This window comes from Saccopteryx leptura, chromosome 3 (genome assembly GCF_036850995.1).
Source record: "Saccopteryx leptura isolate mSacLep1 chromosome 3, mSacLep1_pri_phased_curated, whole genome shotgun sequence".
Lineage (NCBI taxonomy): Eukaryota > Metazoa > Chordata > Mammalia > Chiroptera > Emballonuridae > Saccopteryx > Saccopteryx leptura.
Genome location: NC_089505.1, coordinates 178,644,699 through 178,662,685, shown reverse-complemented (window position 1 = coordinate 178,662,685; position 17,987 = coordinate 178,644,699). Strand labels below are relative to the sequence as shown.

Here is a 17,987-nt window from a genome sequence, read left to right as displayed (position 1 = left end):
GGGATGTGTAAGGTATTTGTGTATAAAAAAATGTGGCTCTTTTCAGTCCCCTGCCAGGGAAGGGGTGGAAACCAAACCGTGGCCCTCAGGGCCGGCCCAGAGCACATGCTGCATTGTTATTAAGGGGTGTGTTTTGTTCTTACCAGAGGGAATACTCTGAGTGAATGAAAAGTGAACAAATAGCCTTTTTTAAGGGTTTTCCCCTTCTTGTAGCTCTTTGGCAGTCACAGGAAACTTCTGCGACCCAGCTGCACAAAGGGATTCCCGTGGGTTTGCATTTCCCCTCTGCCTTCCAGCTGTGTTCAGCTTAATGCATCCTGCTTTCAAGCAGGCTGTTGGGGGAGGGCTATTGAGGATTGACCAGTTGCTTTTCTTCTTTCAAGGGGTAATGTTCAGTCTGTACAAGGATCTGGCTGCTTGCTTTGCAGCTAAGGATTCAGTTAATTACCATCTACATTTCAATACTAATTCATGGGCTTTCTCATTACCCACGTTCAGCAGGGGATCTTCTCCCCAGCTGTTCAGCCTAGGGGAAAGCAACTTCCTGAGCGCCTAGGCCCCCTTGGACTGTCCCCATCAGCACCCACAGCTGGCTCACCAGACTCAGCTTTCATTCGAGAGGCTTCACTGTTTCCAATCAGTGCATAGTGGGGTCTCCTCTAAAGCAGGAGTCAGATGTTTGGATATTTTTCTTCTAAAGCACATCAGAGCATTATCTGGCTTCCACTTTTCTCTGGGAAAATTGTGATCTTCTAGGCCCATTCTTCACATTCTTACATTTGAAAGAACCAGAAGCACAGATAAATGTTTCTTTCAGTGCAGTAGTCTTGAATTGGAACAGCAAGAAACACGTTTTGCCAACACAATTAAGTAGCCAAATGAAAGAGTCTTTATTTTAAAGCCGTTGACCTAAGTCAGTCAAATCATGTGGCCCCAAACATGGTTTGGGGCTAGCTTTGTTTTAAAGACAAAATTATATACCATTTGGGGTATGGGAAGTAGGAGGAGCTCAGCGAACCATGGTACAAAAGCAATAAAACATTCATTAATCTCGTTAATAAGCTCATTAAATCTTACTGTCTTGTTGCAATATTTATTGATAGGATCAATTTAAAGAGAAAATATTTCTATACACTAAGACTATAAACTTTGAAGATGATAACACAGTAGTGAAAAATGTTTCACATGCCTAACAAAAACATCTCTAAACATTCTAGATTCATGACCCACCCCCTGACACCTCTGCAGTTTGGCGAAGCTAACTTCAAGGCTGGGGGTAGGGAGCTTTAGACCTAAGTAAGTTCTGGGGTTACTTAGAGTTTAAGATAAAAGAGAAGCTAAATGAAGTTACTTATGCTAAGAGCCTTTTTTAAAGTTACCTATTGCTAAAGCCTTTTTTTCTATATTTCCTAGTAAGTGACTACTTGCACTCAGCCTCACTGTGTTCAGGTAGACGTGGAGTGGCAGGTACTCAGGCGCAGAGTTCACACGCTGTGGGGACGCAGCAGTGACTGCGACACTGGTACTGTGGGTGTGGGTCCAGGGTGGCCAATTCTCCCAGTTTTTCAATAAAAGCTGGAAATCTGATTTTTTTAAAATGTGAAATATCCCAATTTAGTAGTGCTATATAAAAACAACAGGAACAAAAATTTAACCAAGTAAAAGAATCAGGAATTTTCAACCTTTAAAAACTCATTTCAGAGTACCAATACCCGAGCAGTTCAGGTTCGTGTATGAAGCTGCAGTCTTGCCCATACATTTCTCCAGAGACTGCTTTAGAACAGCCTGTTTATGTCTTTATTTGCTCTGTAACTTATCCCTCATGTCATGGTACACAGGAGACCCCTTGGCAGTGGTGGCCCGGGCACTCCCCTTATCACTGCCAATTATGAGGGCTACTGTCCTGAAACTTAATTATTGCATTAGATTGGCTATTGCAGAGTAGTATACAATTAAAACAAAAAAAAAAAATTGGCAAATCAAATCATTTAAAGTCACCTGAGTTTACCATTTGAAAGGAAAGTCAACAAGTTCTACTTATCGTCAGAGGACTCCTGCCCTCTTTGTTTTATATAATAAATAGATGCTGGACTTCACGGATGAGACATGCTTGACAGGAAAGACACGATGTGGCCATGATCTAGGTCTGCCCTCTAGCGGTGCCTGCAGAAGTGACATGCTAGGCGGTAGTTGTCCTTGTGGGACAGCAGACAAGCACAAGCTACCTGGTAATTGAGCAGATGGGGCTCATTAATAAGAACACAGTTCTCATGGATATAATATTCGTTAATAGAAATATATGCGGGGGTGTTAGCAACCAAACTGCCCTGAGCAACATCAATCTTTGTCAATTTCTCTCCCTGGTGACAGACTTGGTTTTCATTTAAGAGGGCATTCTCTCAAATTACAAGTTTAATTTTTGGTTTTGGTTTTTTTTGTTGTTGTTTTAAGAGAGAGAAAAAGAAAGGGAGAGAGATGAGGAGCATCAAGTTGTAGTTTCTTGTTTTGTCTTGTTTTTTAAAGTAGAAACTTTAGCCTGACCAAGTGGTGGCATAGTGGATAGAATGTCAACCTGAGACACTGAGGACCCAGGTTTGAAACCCCAAGGTTGCTGGCTTGGGGCTCATCTGGCTTGAGCACGGGATCATAGACATGACCCCATGGTCACTGGCTTGAGCCCAGAGATTTCTGGCTTGAAGCCCAAGTTCACTGGCTTGAGCCCAAGGTCACTGGCTTGAGCAAGGTGTCACTGGCTTTGTTGGAGCCCCCGGTCAAGGCAAGTATGAGAAGCAATCAGTGAACAACTAAAGTGCCACAACTGTGAATTGATGCTTCTCCTCTCTCTCCCTTCCTATCTGTCTGTCTCTCTCTCACAGAAAAAAAATAAATTAGAAACTTTAGAGGCTTTATTTAGATGCAAAGCTTTATTGTAAAAGCCTAAAAGTGGTATAACAATGTCTGAGCTGCACTTCTCCTTTGAACTGTTACAGGCACAGGAGCAGCTAGAAACTGGGGTAATCAGATCAGTGCAGGGCAGTGGGGAAATGTTCCTTCTTGTCCCAGTTACTGCTCCTTCAGGCAGGGTTTCATCTAGATCAAGAGAATATCTCTTCCCTGAATGGGCCTGAACCAGAGGCCAAAGCAGCCAGTGGTTGGTCTGCCAGGAAAGAGGGGAAGGGGAGGAGGCCTGAGCATGATCACATCTCTTCTTCACCCAGGGGAAGGGCTGGCTGACCTTCATGAAGGCTACTCAATGCGAACAGTGGCCACACCCTCAGCCCCTGACCTTAGCTGTGAAGAACAGTTTTACTGGCACATGGCATTGTGTTGCTTTTTCTTTTCCCACACAGTTCATCACTTTAGTTGTTCACTGGTTGCTTCTCATATGTGCCTTGACTGGGAATGGGAGGGGGCTCCAGCCGAGCTGGTGACCTCTTGCTCGAGCCAGCGACCTTTGGGCTCAAGCAGTTGACCCTGTGCTTAAGCTAGTGAGCCTGTGCTCAAGCCAGTGACCTCCGGGCTTTATCCACTGCGCCATCACCGGTCAGGCACAAGTATACTGCTCACAAAAATTAGGGGATATTTAAAAAATGAATATTAAGTGATAAAATATTCCCTAAATTTTGTGAGCAGTATATTTTTATTGCAAGTGAAATTTCTGTCCCATCTTGGCTGTGCTAATGTACCTCCTGCAGACCAGTATTCTATTCTAGGCACATACTATTTTAAAATGTAAATTTTACGATTATAATGGTATGGCAGGGCTAACAGATCAGAGGATTGCCATTGAAAAGCTAGTTGTTACAGATTCCAAGAAAAGGAAGAGCAAGCCACACTGTGCAGGGCCATATGGGGAAGCATCAGGACTGGTTGGGAGGCAAAGGGGGATGAATAGGTTTTGGGCAAGAGCCTTTGTTGTGGCTTCCACAGGGAGGAACAGGCAAGGCAGGGTGAGCAGTTTTAGGTCTGGTCTGAATAATTTCAGTGGGCTCTGGGGCACAGGGGGTGTCCCCAGTTGTTTGGTACCTGGCCTTGGAGTTATTAGGGTAGGTAGACAGTGGCCCATAGTGTGAGAGCCCCACAGAGGAGGTTAGGGGGTATGTGGGCTCTGGATTGGTTTGTTTACATATAAAAGGCATGCTGGAAGGCAGTTGTTTACTATCTCTAGGAACTGATAACCTTAGGAGGAGTGATCCCTCCAAAGTCAGCAAGGTCCCAGCATCACTTACAGAAACTAGAAGATATAATTATGACACATACGATCCCTGTGAATCCTTGCTCTGATATTATCCTTTGCTGAAGACACAGAGAACACCAAATGCCTCATACAAAAACCTTCCAACAGAAACAAGGCTCCATCCACATACATAGATAGATATGTTACTTTTTCTTGACTTGAATGTGTAATAGGTTCCTATCGTCCAAAAATCAAAATGATTTAAAAGGTTTTGCATAGTATTGCTCCTGTTCCTGTATGCATCCTGTCTTTTCCAATGCTAATTAGTTTCTAGTGTATCCTTGTAGTATTTTTTTATGTAATACCAAACATGTGCATACACTTTTTAGACAATTACCGAAAGAATTCCTTTATATAATTTAGCATTCTGGTCAATAATAATGTGTCTTGAAGCATTTCAGAAATAGGTGATGTACTCAAACTTGGTAAGTTTTGCTTCTAATGAAAAGTATCAATGACTAAAGGGCTTGGCTGACATGCAGTGTAGAAAATCTTAAGACACACTTAATTTTTTTAGGTTTCTGGGAAGTGTTAGAATTTCTTTTATTTGCTCAAGTCTGCCTTGCGGTGGGGTGAGGACAAGGGTAGGGGGAGCTGTCAGAGTTGTGAATTTGCCACAAGCTGGGAATGTTCTTGATCTACCAGTTAGTAAATTCTGAGAGTACATCTTTCTTCTGCGGGCATATTTACATTAAACAACCTTGAGTAAAATGCCTAAACACGTTGTTGTAAATGATACTATGTCATCATTTCTTACGGCTGAGTAGTAGTCCATAGTATATATGTACCACATCTTCTTTATCCAATCCTCTATTGAAGGGCATTTTGGCTGTTTCCATGTCTTGGCCACCGTGAACAATGCTGCGATGAACATGGGGGTGCATGTGTCTTTAAGTACCCATGTTTTCAAGTTTTGTGGTTATATACCCAGTAGAGGGATTGCTGGGTCTAATGGTAGTTCTATTCTTAATTTTTTGAGGAACCACCATACTTTCTTCCATAATGGTTGTACTACTTTACATTCTCACCAACAGTGAATGACTGTTTCTTTTTCTCCACAGCCTCTCCAACACTTGTTATTACCTGCCTTGTTGATAATTGCTAATCTAACCGGTGTGAGGTGGTATCTCATGGTAGTTTTGATTTGTATTTCTTGAATAGTTAGTGATGATGAGCATTTTTTCATGTATCTGTTGGTAATTTGTATTTCTTCTTGGGAGAAGTGTCTGTTCATGTCCTCTTCCTATTTTTTTTATTGGATTGTTTGTTGTTGAGTTTTGTGAGTTCTTTATATATTTTGGATATTAGTCCCTTATCTGAGCTCTTGTTTGAGAATATCATCTCCCATTTAGTTGGTTGCCTATTTGTTTTGTGGTCAGTTTCTTTTGCTGTGCAGAAGCTTCTTAGTCTGATGTAGTCCCATTCATTTATTTTGCCTTCACTTCTCTTGCCTTTGGAATCAAATTCATAAAATGCTCTTTATGGTGAAGGTCCATGAGTTTAGTACCTATGTTTTCTTCTATGTAATTTATTGTTTCAGATTTTATGTTTAGTTCTTTGATCCATTTTGAATTAATTTTTGTACAAGGAGATAAACTATAGTCAAGTTTCATTCTTTTGCATGTGGCTTTTCAATATTCCCAGCACCATTTATTAAAGAGGCTTTCCTTTCTCCATTGTGTGTTTTGGGCTCCTTTATCAAAGATGATTTGACCATATGTATGTGGTTTTATTTCTGGGCTCTCTATTCTGTTCCATTGGTCTGTGTGTCTATTTTTCTGCCAGTACCGTGCTGTTTTGATTATTGTGGCTCTGTAGTATAGTTTGAAGTCAGGTATTGTAATGGATGGACCTTGATAACATTATACTGAGTAAAATAAGTAAATCAGAAAAAGCTAAGGACTATGATTCCATACACAGGTGGGGCACAAAGTTGAGACTCATGGACATAGACAGGGGTGCAGTGGTTACCAGGGGGAAGGGAGGGTTGGAGAAGGAGGGTGATAGGGGAAGGGGAGGGGCTTAAAGAGAAACAAAATATAGGGTGACAGAAGGACACCCTATGATTTGACTATGGGTGATGGGTATACAACATAGTCGACTATCCAAACAATATGGAGATTATTTTTCTAAATCTATGTACTCTGATTGACCAATTTCACCCTGTTAAAGTTAATTGTCTAAATAAAAAAAATTTTTTAAATGAGGTGAAGACCTGAACAGACACTTCTCCCAAGAAGATATACAAACCAACGGATACCTGAAAAGATGCTCATCTTAGCTAGTTTTCTTTTTAGGCAAAATAGCATATACAGTGATGTGTAGAACACCACTCTGTGTATGAGAGACCATCTGGTTCTTTCTAATATTTCCGTATCTTTTTATGATGTTTCTGGGGGCTTCCTTATTTGGAAAATAAGAATGTCACTTTTTTTGGTTTTCTTTTGAAAGTACTTATATCATAAGAACATAGTATCATGATTGAGGTGGCCAGGGAGACAGGAGAAGCATCAATGGGCTGATGGATTATAAAGTACCCCAGTGATTTGAAATTTTGACTCACTGAGAATAGTCTTCTTAAACCTTATCCCCTACCTAATTTATTTCATGAGTGGAGTTGACTTCATAGAGTCTGTCCAGGAGCCTGCTATATTGTGCAGAGAAGCTTGCAGTGAAATCATGCCATTTTACTCTGAGTTTAGACAGAGAGCTGACAATGACTTCCCAGTGCCCAGGCATGTGTGTTGCTATGCTATGACTGTCGTGACCCCCCACTGAGGGCTGAGAAATGATGGAGGGCCCTTAGCAAGGAGTAGGAAGAGGAGGAAGAGGAGAAGCAATGTTTATGCAGCATCTACTATGTCCCAGGCATTGAGCAAGACACTGCATGTAGAGAGGTAGATGTCTCTGTCCTGAGTGACATCAGCTAGTATGTGGAAAACCAAAACAAAACATGAAGAAGAAAAAAGGGATGAAGGAGGAAGCAGGTAAGAAGGAAATGCAGGAGAAGAAAGACAAGAAAGAGAAGTCTGTTTGAGGTTTTTCTTAACCGTTGTAGAAAGAACTGACAATTTCAGTCTCTGGTTAACTTCTTCAAGATAGCGGTCAGCTCACAGAACAGTGTGAACTTTAAACCCAGTAGTGGGCAGGATCCACAGGACCTCACAGTCTTTATCCACTAGCCTGTCTGCTCTCCTGCTCAGTGGGAGAGGTAGGATTTGGGAGGCCAGGAGCTTCTTTCTTTAGAGCTAGTATGTGACTGGCATCCAGGTGAGAGCTGAGCAGCATTGCAGTCCCAGGAGCTCCGCTGTGGCCCTTGGATTTGATTGAATGAGGTTGGAGACCTAGTGTGTCCTACTCACCGACATCATTCAGTCCTAGAAAGATGCCTTGCATGTGCAAGGTGCTAACGGGGGTGTGCCGAGAGAGCATGTTATTGTGGCCTGAACAGGTAAATACCTTTTCCCCAAACATGCCTAGAGCCCCCAGGGAGTATTTAATTTCTCTGAGAATCTGGCTCCACTTGACCTTCAGTAGTCCCAGATGGGTGGTGGTGTGGTGTGGTCTGTACCTGCCCTCACCAAAAAGACTTTCTTCTCTCTCACCAGAAAGAAAATAAGAAAAAAGAGTGAGAATGTGTAAATGATATTTTCTCTGTGTCTGGCTTATCTGCTAGAGGAAAACAAGAAGGAAGTGAAATTGTGTAGGTAGCAGGTGGTTGTTGCCTCACCTGGCTCCCTGTGGGACTGGCCACCTGGATGGCATTGCCTACCCTGTCGCAGTAGCTTTGTCAAAGAATTCTTGGTTCCTCTGTCACACTGTATAAAGAAGCCAAATGACCGTGGGATTTCTCAGCAATAGTTCTCAACTGAGCCTTAATTATTCATATGTGCTGGATTAATTATTCAAGATGACGAATGGGTGATTAGCGTGGTTTACTAGTAGACAAGAGACTGTGAATAGCGTTTGGCAGGAGAGACAAGGCCTTGCTTCAATTTTTTTTTTTTTTTTTTTTTTTTTCTGAAGCTGGAAACGGGGAGAGACAGACAGACTCCCGCATGCGCCTGACCGGGATCCACCCGGCACGCCCACCAGGGGCGATGCTCTGCCCACCAGGGGGCGATGCTCTGCCCCTCCGGGGCGTCGCTCTGTTGCGACCAGAGCCACTCTAGTGCCTGGGGCAGAGGCCAAGGAGCCATCCCCAGCGCCCGGGCCATCTTTGCTCCAATGGAGCCTCGGCTGCGGGAGGTGAAGAGAGAGACAGAGAGGAAGGAGAGGGGGAGGGGTGGAGAAGCAAATGGGCGCTTCTCCTGTGTGCCCTGGCCGGGAATCGAACCCGGGACTTTTGCACGCCAGGCCGACACTCTACCACTGAGCCAACTGGCCAGGGCTTGCTTCTATTTTTGAAGGGTAGAGGGGCTCATGCAGTGACGGTCATGCTGATTTCAGGACACAGCACAGCTTGTGTATGGAGTGACTTTGCCAGTACTTTTGGGGACAGGGAGAAGTGTAGCTAGAGCCTGTACCCAGACCATGGCTCCTGAACCCAGATCATGTTTGATACCAAACTGGTGGTAGTTCTGCCAAGATTCCTTCTGTGTTTGTATTCTTGTTTGCTGTGAAATGTGATCATTTAATAGTCACAGAAACAGATCTTTGGCACAGATGTTCATCCCAGTGTGGAGTGTGTGGAACTGAAAATTTACAGCACCACAGATTGGAGCTCTGTTCCAAGACAAGCGTGGAAACATCTGCTGACAAGGTGGGTGGGATTTCCTGAGTCTCTCCAGGGCCCTGAGCCTGTGCCCTACCAGACTTCACCCTCACCCTAACCAAACCCTGGTCCTGTCCCAGGACTCCACTCTCCTTGCACCTCTTTCCGTGGAGGCCATGTACTCCAAGTCTGCATGTTACCTTGGGCAGACCACCCCCTCTCCCCTGGCAAATGAGGCTGGCACTGTTCTACCTCATGGTCATCTTTGTCCTCTCCTCTCCTCAGTCACAGGGGTGTTAACAGTATAACCTTAGCCCCTTGATCTCGTGCCCTCTAATAACACTTTATTCTGCTTCCCCTCAGACATCCACTCCCATGGCCACACCCTGGACTCTAATTATCTGAAACTGTACCAGCTTCAAATGATAAAACCAAAGATGCCATCCTCTGGCTGCAACCTCCTGTTTATTCTAGCTTATTGATTCTAACTGTAAGTAAATAAGTAAATAAATAAAGTGGTGAAACATATACAATATAAAAGTTACCATTTTAATCATTTTTACATGTGCAGTTCAGTGGCATTAAGTACATCCACATTGTGTGCAACCATCACCACCACCCCTTTCCAAAACTTTTTAACTTCCCAAACTGAAACTCTATCCATTAAATACTAAAGCCTTATTTCCCTCCCTCAACCCCTGGTAACCACTATTCTATTCTGTCTCTATGAGTTTGAATACTCTAGCAACCTCATGGAAGGAGAATCACACATTATTTGTCCTTTTGTGGCTGGCTTAGTTCCCTTAGCATACTGCCCTCAAGGTTCATCCCTCTTGTAGCACAGGACAAGATTTCCTTCCTTGTTAAAGGAATACTATCCCATTGTACGGTTACATTTTGCCTATCTACTTATCAGTTGATGGACACTTGGGTTGTTTCCACTCTTTAGCTATTGTGCATAATGCTGCTATGAACATGAGTGTACACATATCTTGCTTTCAATTCTTTTGGGTATATACTTAGGAGTAGAATTGCTGGGTCATATAATCATTCTATGTTTAACACTCTGAGGAAACACCAAAATGTTTTCCATAGCTGCTGCGCCATTTTACATTCCCACCAATAACACACAAGGTTTCCAATTTCTCCATATCTTCTCCAACACTTATTTTCTTCCTTTTTCCTTCCTTATTTCCTTTTTTATATATTTATAATAACCATCCTAATGGGTTTGAAGTGGTCTCTCATTATGGTTTTGATGTGCATTTCCCTAATGGCTGATGATATTGAGCATCTTTTCATGTGCTCACCAACCATTTATTTCTGTATCTTCTTGGGAGAAGTTTCTGTTCAAGTCCTTTGCCCATTTTTTATTGTATTTTGTTGTTGGGTTGTAGGTTATGTGTGTGTGTGTCTATATATAATTTATATGAGTATCTGTATGGTCTAGAACAGGGGTCTCAAACTTCATGGATTAGTCTGCGGGCCGCACAAAATTGGTGGGTGGGCCGCATGCGGCCCGCGGGGCCTGAGTTTGAGACCCCTGGTCTAGAACCTAATCTCTGATCAGATATATGACTTGCAAGTATTTTCTCACATTCTGTGGGTTGCCTTTTCACTCTGTTGATATGTACTTTGAGGTACAAAAATTTTTAATTTTGACCAAGTTCAAGTTATTATTTTCTTTAGTTGTCTGTGCTTATATCCAAGTTGGTGTCAGAGCCAAATCACTGCTAAATCCAGTGTCATAAAGTTTTTCAACGTTTTCTTCTAAGAGTTTTATATCATAGTTTAGTTCCTATATGTAGGACACTGATCCATTTTGAGTTGATTTTTGTGTATAGTTGAAGGTATGGGCTCAGCTTCATACACAGCATTTTCTTACAGATATGATGACAATCTGTTTTCCTGCTAGGAGGTATAAATTAGACACAGGCTCCTTAAGAGCAGAGACCTTGTTTTCTTTGATACTTGACTCCAAACCCGGAGGCAATACTGGCACGTGGGGAGGGGTCACTGAAGAAATGCTTGTTGAAGGAATGGTCACTCCCATTAGAATCGTGTTTACTGCTGGAATTTCCTTGAACAAAGTTCTTACCTTGTTTATTTGGAGAATTTCTCACTCATCAAAACTAAGCTCAGGCATTCCTTCTTTTAGGAGAGTTTTCTTGGTAAGCTGCTTTCAATATTTCTATTATTTTATAACTAAAGTTTTCTCCATCTACTTTACCAGACTATGAGCTCAAGGGCAGATAGCTCATCTGGATCACTTCTGTTCTCTGGTGTAATAAACAGCACTGGAAAAGGTAAATTTGATGAATTTTTCAATTGAACATTACTATTCCCAGAGTTTATCAAAGCCCAGCAGACTAAACTAGTTTTAAAGAAATAAATGCTAGTTGTACACAAAATATGTTAGGTAGAGCGGGTAAGTCTTCCAGAGAGGTTTGCAACTTCTAATATTTGTTACTAGGGACACAGCCAACAGGAATGTTCACTTCCCTCTTAGTATATGACACTAACCTGGGTAAAACTATGCAGAATTTTTCCTTTTGTTGTTCAGTGACCAGGAGTCACAGTTTCAAATGCCTTTAGGGGTCAGCTAGGTTAATAGGCTGAAGGCAAAAAGCTTAGTGGTTAACTGTGGCAAACACAAGAGCGGAGGGACCATGTCAAGATTCCAGACTGTGGTGCTCGAAGGTGAAGGCGTGTGCCAAGGGCTGGTAAGGCACCCAGCATGACTTGGCCCCCAACGCTATCATACAGGCTCCCAGGGTGTTGCTCCTAAGAGCCGTAATGACTGCATTTACAAATTGCTCCACGAGGGCATGAATTTCAGATTGGCTTGTCCTCCTAGTGTCACTTCAACATTCCTTCAGTGCTGTTTCTTATGACAGGAAAAAAACCCTACAGATCTTTTCCTTCCATGACTGAAAGTCATGTTTACTGAAGGTCAAGAGGTATTTCAGGTGATTGTAGTTAGCCTTGTAAGCGTGCTGACTTGTGCCCTGGAGTGGAAATATTTCTTAAGTACATGCATGTAATTTAATTTGATTTTGAAGAAAGCCTGCTGTAATAGAAACACACACTGACTTTTTCTTTATATAAGAAAAATTCTTGAAAATATCCACTACCTTCCCCCAACTCTATCCCCCATTCACATGTTAACACGAAGTTCCTCTCTTCAGTATCACATCCATTACCTTTTCTTCTTTTCCCATTCCCTCCTCCCCTCCTGTCCTTCTTTGGTATACCCTGCCCCCTCCCCATTACTATCCAGGAATTTCAGCAACTTCATAAGCAGACTTCGAGCACATCTTTTGTAGCTATATTTTTAGACTCGTGCGCCTTGTTTTTCTTAACATCACATTTGAAACTCTACTGTGCACACTGACACATGTCAACCTGTGATCCTGTCCTACAACCTTACGTCTCTCCCAGGCTTCACTATAGTCAAGGATCAGCTCAGATACCCACTCCCGAACCACCTGTCTAAGCACTCTGCACCTGCACCTCACAGCACCAGTGTTGCCATATAGGGTTGTTCATGCCTAATGTAGTCTCCTAAACCAACCCAGGCCTCCTCCCAGGGTATTCTGTACAGCAATGTTTGTTATGCATTTATATCCTCTATTTAGTTAGTCTTAAATTTTTCTTGTGAATGACCCTTTTCTGAAATTGTTTAATGTGGTAGATGAATACTAAGAGTAAAGGCAGTAACATCACATTTTAACAAAGCTCATTGCCGATTGAAATAAAAAAAAAATTAAGTATCTAAAATTAATTGCTAAAATAGCACTTTATTGTAAAAAAAAATCCTGAGCAGGTCATTTGTTATCCCTTGTGGACATACATTTTCACTTCTTTAAACTAGATAAGAAAAATCACAGTATGCTTTACTTTAGTGTAAAAATCAATTTATTATACAACAATCATACAGAATGCTTTTTTATCTACAAAGAAAAATGGCTTCTCCTGTCTCCCTGGCCACCCCAATCATGATACTATGTTCTTATGATATAGTACTTTAAAAAGAAAACCAAAAAAGTGACATTCTTATTTTCCAAATAAGGAAGCCCCCAGAAACATCATAAAAAGATATGGAAATATTAGAAAGAACCGGATGGTCTCTCACACACAGAGTGGTGTTCTACACATCACTGTATATGCTATTTTGCCTAAAAAGAAAACTAAGAACTACCTTTCTCACAGGAGTGGGGAGGACTTTACCCCCCAATATGCCTAAGTAGTTCAACATAAAACTTTGAAGGGTTGAAAATTTGTTTAATTTCATTATGGAAACATTCTGTTAGTTTAAAAAATTGGGGCAATTATTCATCAATATGTTTATGGTATTCATTTAAACGCTTTTGTTCCTACAAGTAAGAGAAAATTTGGGAAAAAATAATTTTCCAGTATTTTTAACAGAGTTTTGAAAATAGTTTTGTTTCAGAAAAATCACATTAAAAGTAAACACTTTTTTTTAAGTTGTAACATGAAATGGCAGGTTAAAATATTTACCTGATTCAATTTTTGTGGCTAAGATTTTGTAGCATGGTATAATTTAACTGGCCCTTGAATAGTTTAAGGCTACAAGTGTTCATTAAGCATTCCTAGCATTAAAGACCGATGAGAAATAAGCAGCCTGAAACCTCTAACTAAACTATCTTGACAGTGTAAACTACCCAAGTTTTCCCTTTGATCTAAGGTTCCCCGCTGCCCTGCCCTCTGAGCTCCTGGCTTCTCTTTCTGTTGCACAGTGGCTGCACCCCTTGCTCTGCAGGTAGGAAGCCCAGAGCGCCCAGAACTGCAAGTGTGATGCAGAGCGGAGAGGCTTCAGGCCTCACTGACAATTAGGAAAAAGCTGAATACAGTGAATGACCAGTCACATCTGTTTTCTCTCTGAATCTCCTTTTCACCTGGCATGTGCTTTGAGAAGAACAGATTTTAGCCATGTCTGAGACCTAAAACTAAACTGAGTGCAGCTGCTCCAGGGCCTCTCCTTAATCCAAGTGTGTTTGTCATAGAGGAGCAGTCAGTCATACGCGAAGCTAGCCCTTGTTTCAGAATGAGTTTCTGGGAGAACAAATCTTGTAACGACACAGATATAATGTGATGGAAGTGGGGATTCAGCACCCTAGAGCAAGTCAGTTTCAGAAAACGATTTAGAGAAAAAATTCAGAGGTTAAGTGGGTATCAGATAGACGTCTGTTCAACAGAAATGGATCAACAAGCAGAGAGTGGAATGTGGTGGGCACAATGCTGTCACCATGAAGACTAGTCTAAGATCAGGCACCTTTGAAAAAGCAGGCCAGAATCCTGAGTGGGGAGTTTACATGAAAGAGAAGACAGAAAAGGCAGCACAATGTCAACGTACAATCTCAGCACAAAAGTCAGCGCTTCTATTTTTTAAACAGAAAAAATAATTTAAAAATTATAGAGGTCAGGGAGAAGAAATCGGAAGAAGACAGAAAGGCACTCCTAAACGCACTGGAATGTGGTGGGGCAGTGGTGACAATGCCTTCCTGGTGCTTAAGCATTTGATGTCAACCTTATGACCTAAAATGTTATTTTAAAAAGAAGGTAGAGAGAATAAATAATACTTTTATAAGTATAAATCATCATCAAATCTTCGGAAAAGATTGTTTCCATTCTTGGTACAATGGAACAGTAGCAGTCCCACACTTAGAGGAGGAAGGAGACACCATCAATAACTTCCTGCGCTGCTGTGCTAGTTTCTCAGCACAGACCGCATTACCTGAGCTGGGGAAAGATGTGCTGAGTTTGCCAAATTGGCACTGCAGCGTGCTTCACTACCCGCCCATGGTTCAGCGTTAAAATCTCTCTCTAATCTTGTGATCTGTAGCTCCTATTTTCAAAAACTTAACCTGCAAAGAGTGGTATTTGGGAATACTAGTCATAAAAAATAGCTGACAAATTCAACATGCCTTTCCCCCATTGTTCTGTTCATTCTGATTTATACATGTCCCAGGGGCATAGCATCCTAAGGAAAGGGTAGACTGGACTTGGGTCCTTGTTCAGAAAGATATGGCCAGCCAGGTTTAGATCCTGCTTTTAAATACTGAGCATGTGTCTGTCTAGATTAGAATATCCTAACCTAGGGCAATTTAACATAAGAGGTAGACATGAATAATTAAGAAAACCAAATTAAAACTGAGGAACAACTATTCAAAGCCCCTGAGCTGTGAGGTTTTGGCAGAAGACTTTTTTTTCTTCCTAGAAAAACTAATCTTCAAAATTAAAAAAAGATACAAGGTTCACTACCATATCACTATGCTGAAAATCAGGAGTGGTTGTGGAAACCTGACAGACAACACAGCTTGAGAGAGAGAAAGGTTTTGCCAGGCTTTCCATTTGTCATCCCATCTTACTATCTTCTGGGGTTGATTCCTGAAGAAACAGAGACTACCCACTGACAATTATTGCTTCATGTAGATTACAACATACCCTGTGTATTTAGGAGATAATTAACATTTTCTTTTGAACATTTTCATGTGAACAAAACTCTTAACTTTTTATTTGAAGACTTGCTGTGTAAAACGATTTTCCATGTTTCCTGGCTTTGTCTGGGTATAAGGCATCATGAAGACAGTTTCCGGAGAGGGGTTAAGTCTGGGGGGCGGGGTGGGAACAAAGAGACAAGTTGCACCAGTTCTGAGGTTATGAATTCAACCTCACCTCAATGCTGACAGGACTCAGTTAACAGATTAACCTACTAGCAAGATAGTAATACATTCTGGGTACAAATGATTTTTAAACTCAAAAGAAATTAGTTTATTCTAAAACGTACATAACTTTTAATTCAGTCCTTGCCTGGAAAACAAGCGGATCTCTTAGGCTATTACGTATGCTTTGTCTGTTGCTTGAGTTTACTGTGTTTTCTTGTTGGTCGCTCCATTAGCTGCAGTGAAGTAGGCTTTGGAAAAACCATTCTTAACTTCTTTCCCTGCCGGTGACTCCTCCATCTCTTTCTTCTTTGGCGTTTTTTGATATGTCTGTTGGATGTGTACATTTGGAAGAGAAAAAGAAAGAAAAAAGAATGCTTTGGTAAGATCTTGTCTCTAAAGTGGCAGATAGTCTAAAACAGTGCATTATTTTCTTGGTTCCTGCACTTTCTAATAAGAATTCTTGTTTTTAATATGACAATTTTTAAGCTTCTGGTTAAAAGTAAAAACAGGGTGAAAACAGGACACATGTATTAATTCTAATGAAAGGCTGTTTCTTCTACCTCATCAGCATCGAATTTATGCATTGAAGTTAGCATTCAATTTATGCTGCATTAATTGCTTACTTGGAAAAGTTTTTAGTTTCTTTTCAATTGACATATAGTTAACATACATTATAGCTGTTTCAGGTGTACAATAGAATGATTCAATATTTGTATATACTGTGAAACTATCACCACAAGTCTAGTGACCATTCATCACCACACAGACTTTTTTCTTCTGATGAGAACTTTTAAGATCTCTCTTAGCAACTTGCAAATATGCAACACAGTATTATTAACTATAGTCATCATGCTGTACACTACATCCCAGGACTTATTTAAGGCCACAATTTAAAAAAATATAATCCAAGTGAAGAAGTGCTGTTATTTTAAAAGTACTAAGTGCTTGGGACTTTGACTTGATTTGGCTTTTGGCATATTTTCGCTATTCTGACAAAAACATGATCTCATCTCATTTTTATCTTTTTATTTTTTGAAGCAATGATATTAAGGGTTAAGACTAAATGAATATACTCAACTTTAAAAGACTAAGATTTAATTGAACCAACAGGCTGAGTTAAAGCTTTAAGTGCCACTGTCTACCCTTGCTGGGCTACCTGCTTCTCCTCTTGTTTCCACCCCAAAATGACTCCCTTAGCCTCCCTTTAACATTCTTTAGCTTTTTTCTTCTTTTCATGGCTTTGTTTGGTCCTAACAATGGTTATTTCTTTAGAAATTCTCAAAGAAAACTTTGATCTCTTATAACAGACAAAGCCTAGCCAGTCCAATTGCAGAAACGCCACAGCTGAAAAACTGTCAGAAGTTCAGTTCCCACAATTGTACTTTGTATAAAACCACTATGGGCTGACTTCCCACAAATGCAAACTAAAATCAGAAAGCACTGTTTGTCTGGAGAAGAAGAAAATACAGTGACTACAATTTCAAAAGTACTGTTTTGAATATAAATATATGTTCTCATTTTTTTCATGAAGTTTTCTGTTTCTCTAGCCTACAAAGGAGAGCAATTTAAATCTACAACCACCTGAGGCTGTGCTGTTCCCACTTTCATCAGTTCTTGCTGAACAGAGTTGCTTTAAAATTGCATTTTGACGCTTTCCTCCCTTTAAATTGTTAACTAAAAAGAAAATGACACTCAAGGAAAAGTCACTGTGTCCTTTGCATACTGATTTGCTTTAAAATAATTTTTTCCCAAATAAACAGTGAATCTGTAACATTAAAGTAACTGATATGGAAACAATTTTTTAATATTAAATTCATGTAGCCCATGTTTTACTACATTTATATAAATTTCTTGGATCCGCCTTACTGTGCAGTGTTTAACTTTCAGATTCAGACTTCAGTAGTGCAGTGCAAATTATAATATAAATGCATAATATTTTTGATAAAACTTTATATGTATACATTGAAAAATGTCTAACAGAATGCCCACTAGACTAACAGTGGTTATCCTTCGAGGAGGACCTCCTTTGTTGGGAAAGGAGTTATGAAAGCAGGTTTCATTGTTTACTTTGTGCATCTCTGTTATCTGAATTTATCTACAAGCATTTACTACTATAATATTTGATCAGTAAAATTAAATATATAATGCAAAAATGCACAGTCTGTTTTACCACTGAACATTTACATTTAACTTACATGGAAATAAAAATTTAAGAACAGGATGACCAAGGTAAGCATGTAAGAAGACTGGAAGATGAGACACCCGAAGGGGAAGCCACATGGCTTCACGACAGCGCTCATGGTGTGGGTGATGGTGAGCACGAACTGCACCTGGGAGGAGGCAGGAA

The 17,987-nt window shown here is 40.8% G+C and overlaps 1 protein-coding gene across 1 annotated transcript in view; it reads right to left on the bottom strand.

Moving 5' to 3' along the window:
* Window positions 1-15,194: 15,194 nt before the first annotated feature.
* The window catches only part of ELOVL2 (ELOVL fatty acid elongase 2), a 90,066-nt gene continuing 87,273 nt past the window's right edge, over window positions 15,195-17,987 (bottom strand). The window contains exons 7-8 of the mRNA XM_066376919.1: window positions 17,836-17,970; window positions 15,195-15,967 (exon numbers count right to left, since the gene is read on the bottom strand). Of these exons, the coding sequence (XP_066233016.1) occupies window positions 15,842-15,967; window positions 17,836-17,970 (261 nt within the window). The 3' untranslated portion in view covers window positions 15,195-15,841. The remainder of the gene's footprint in view (window positions 15,968-17,835; window positions 17,971-17,987) is intronic.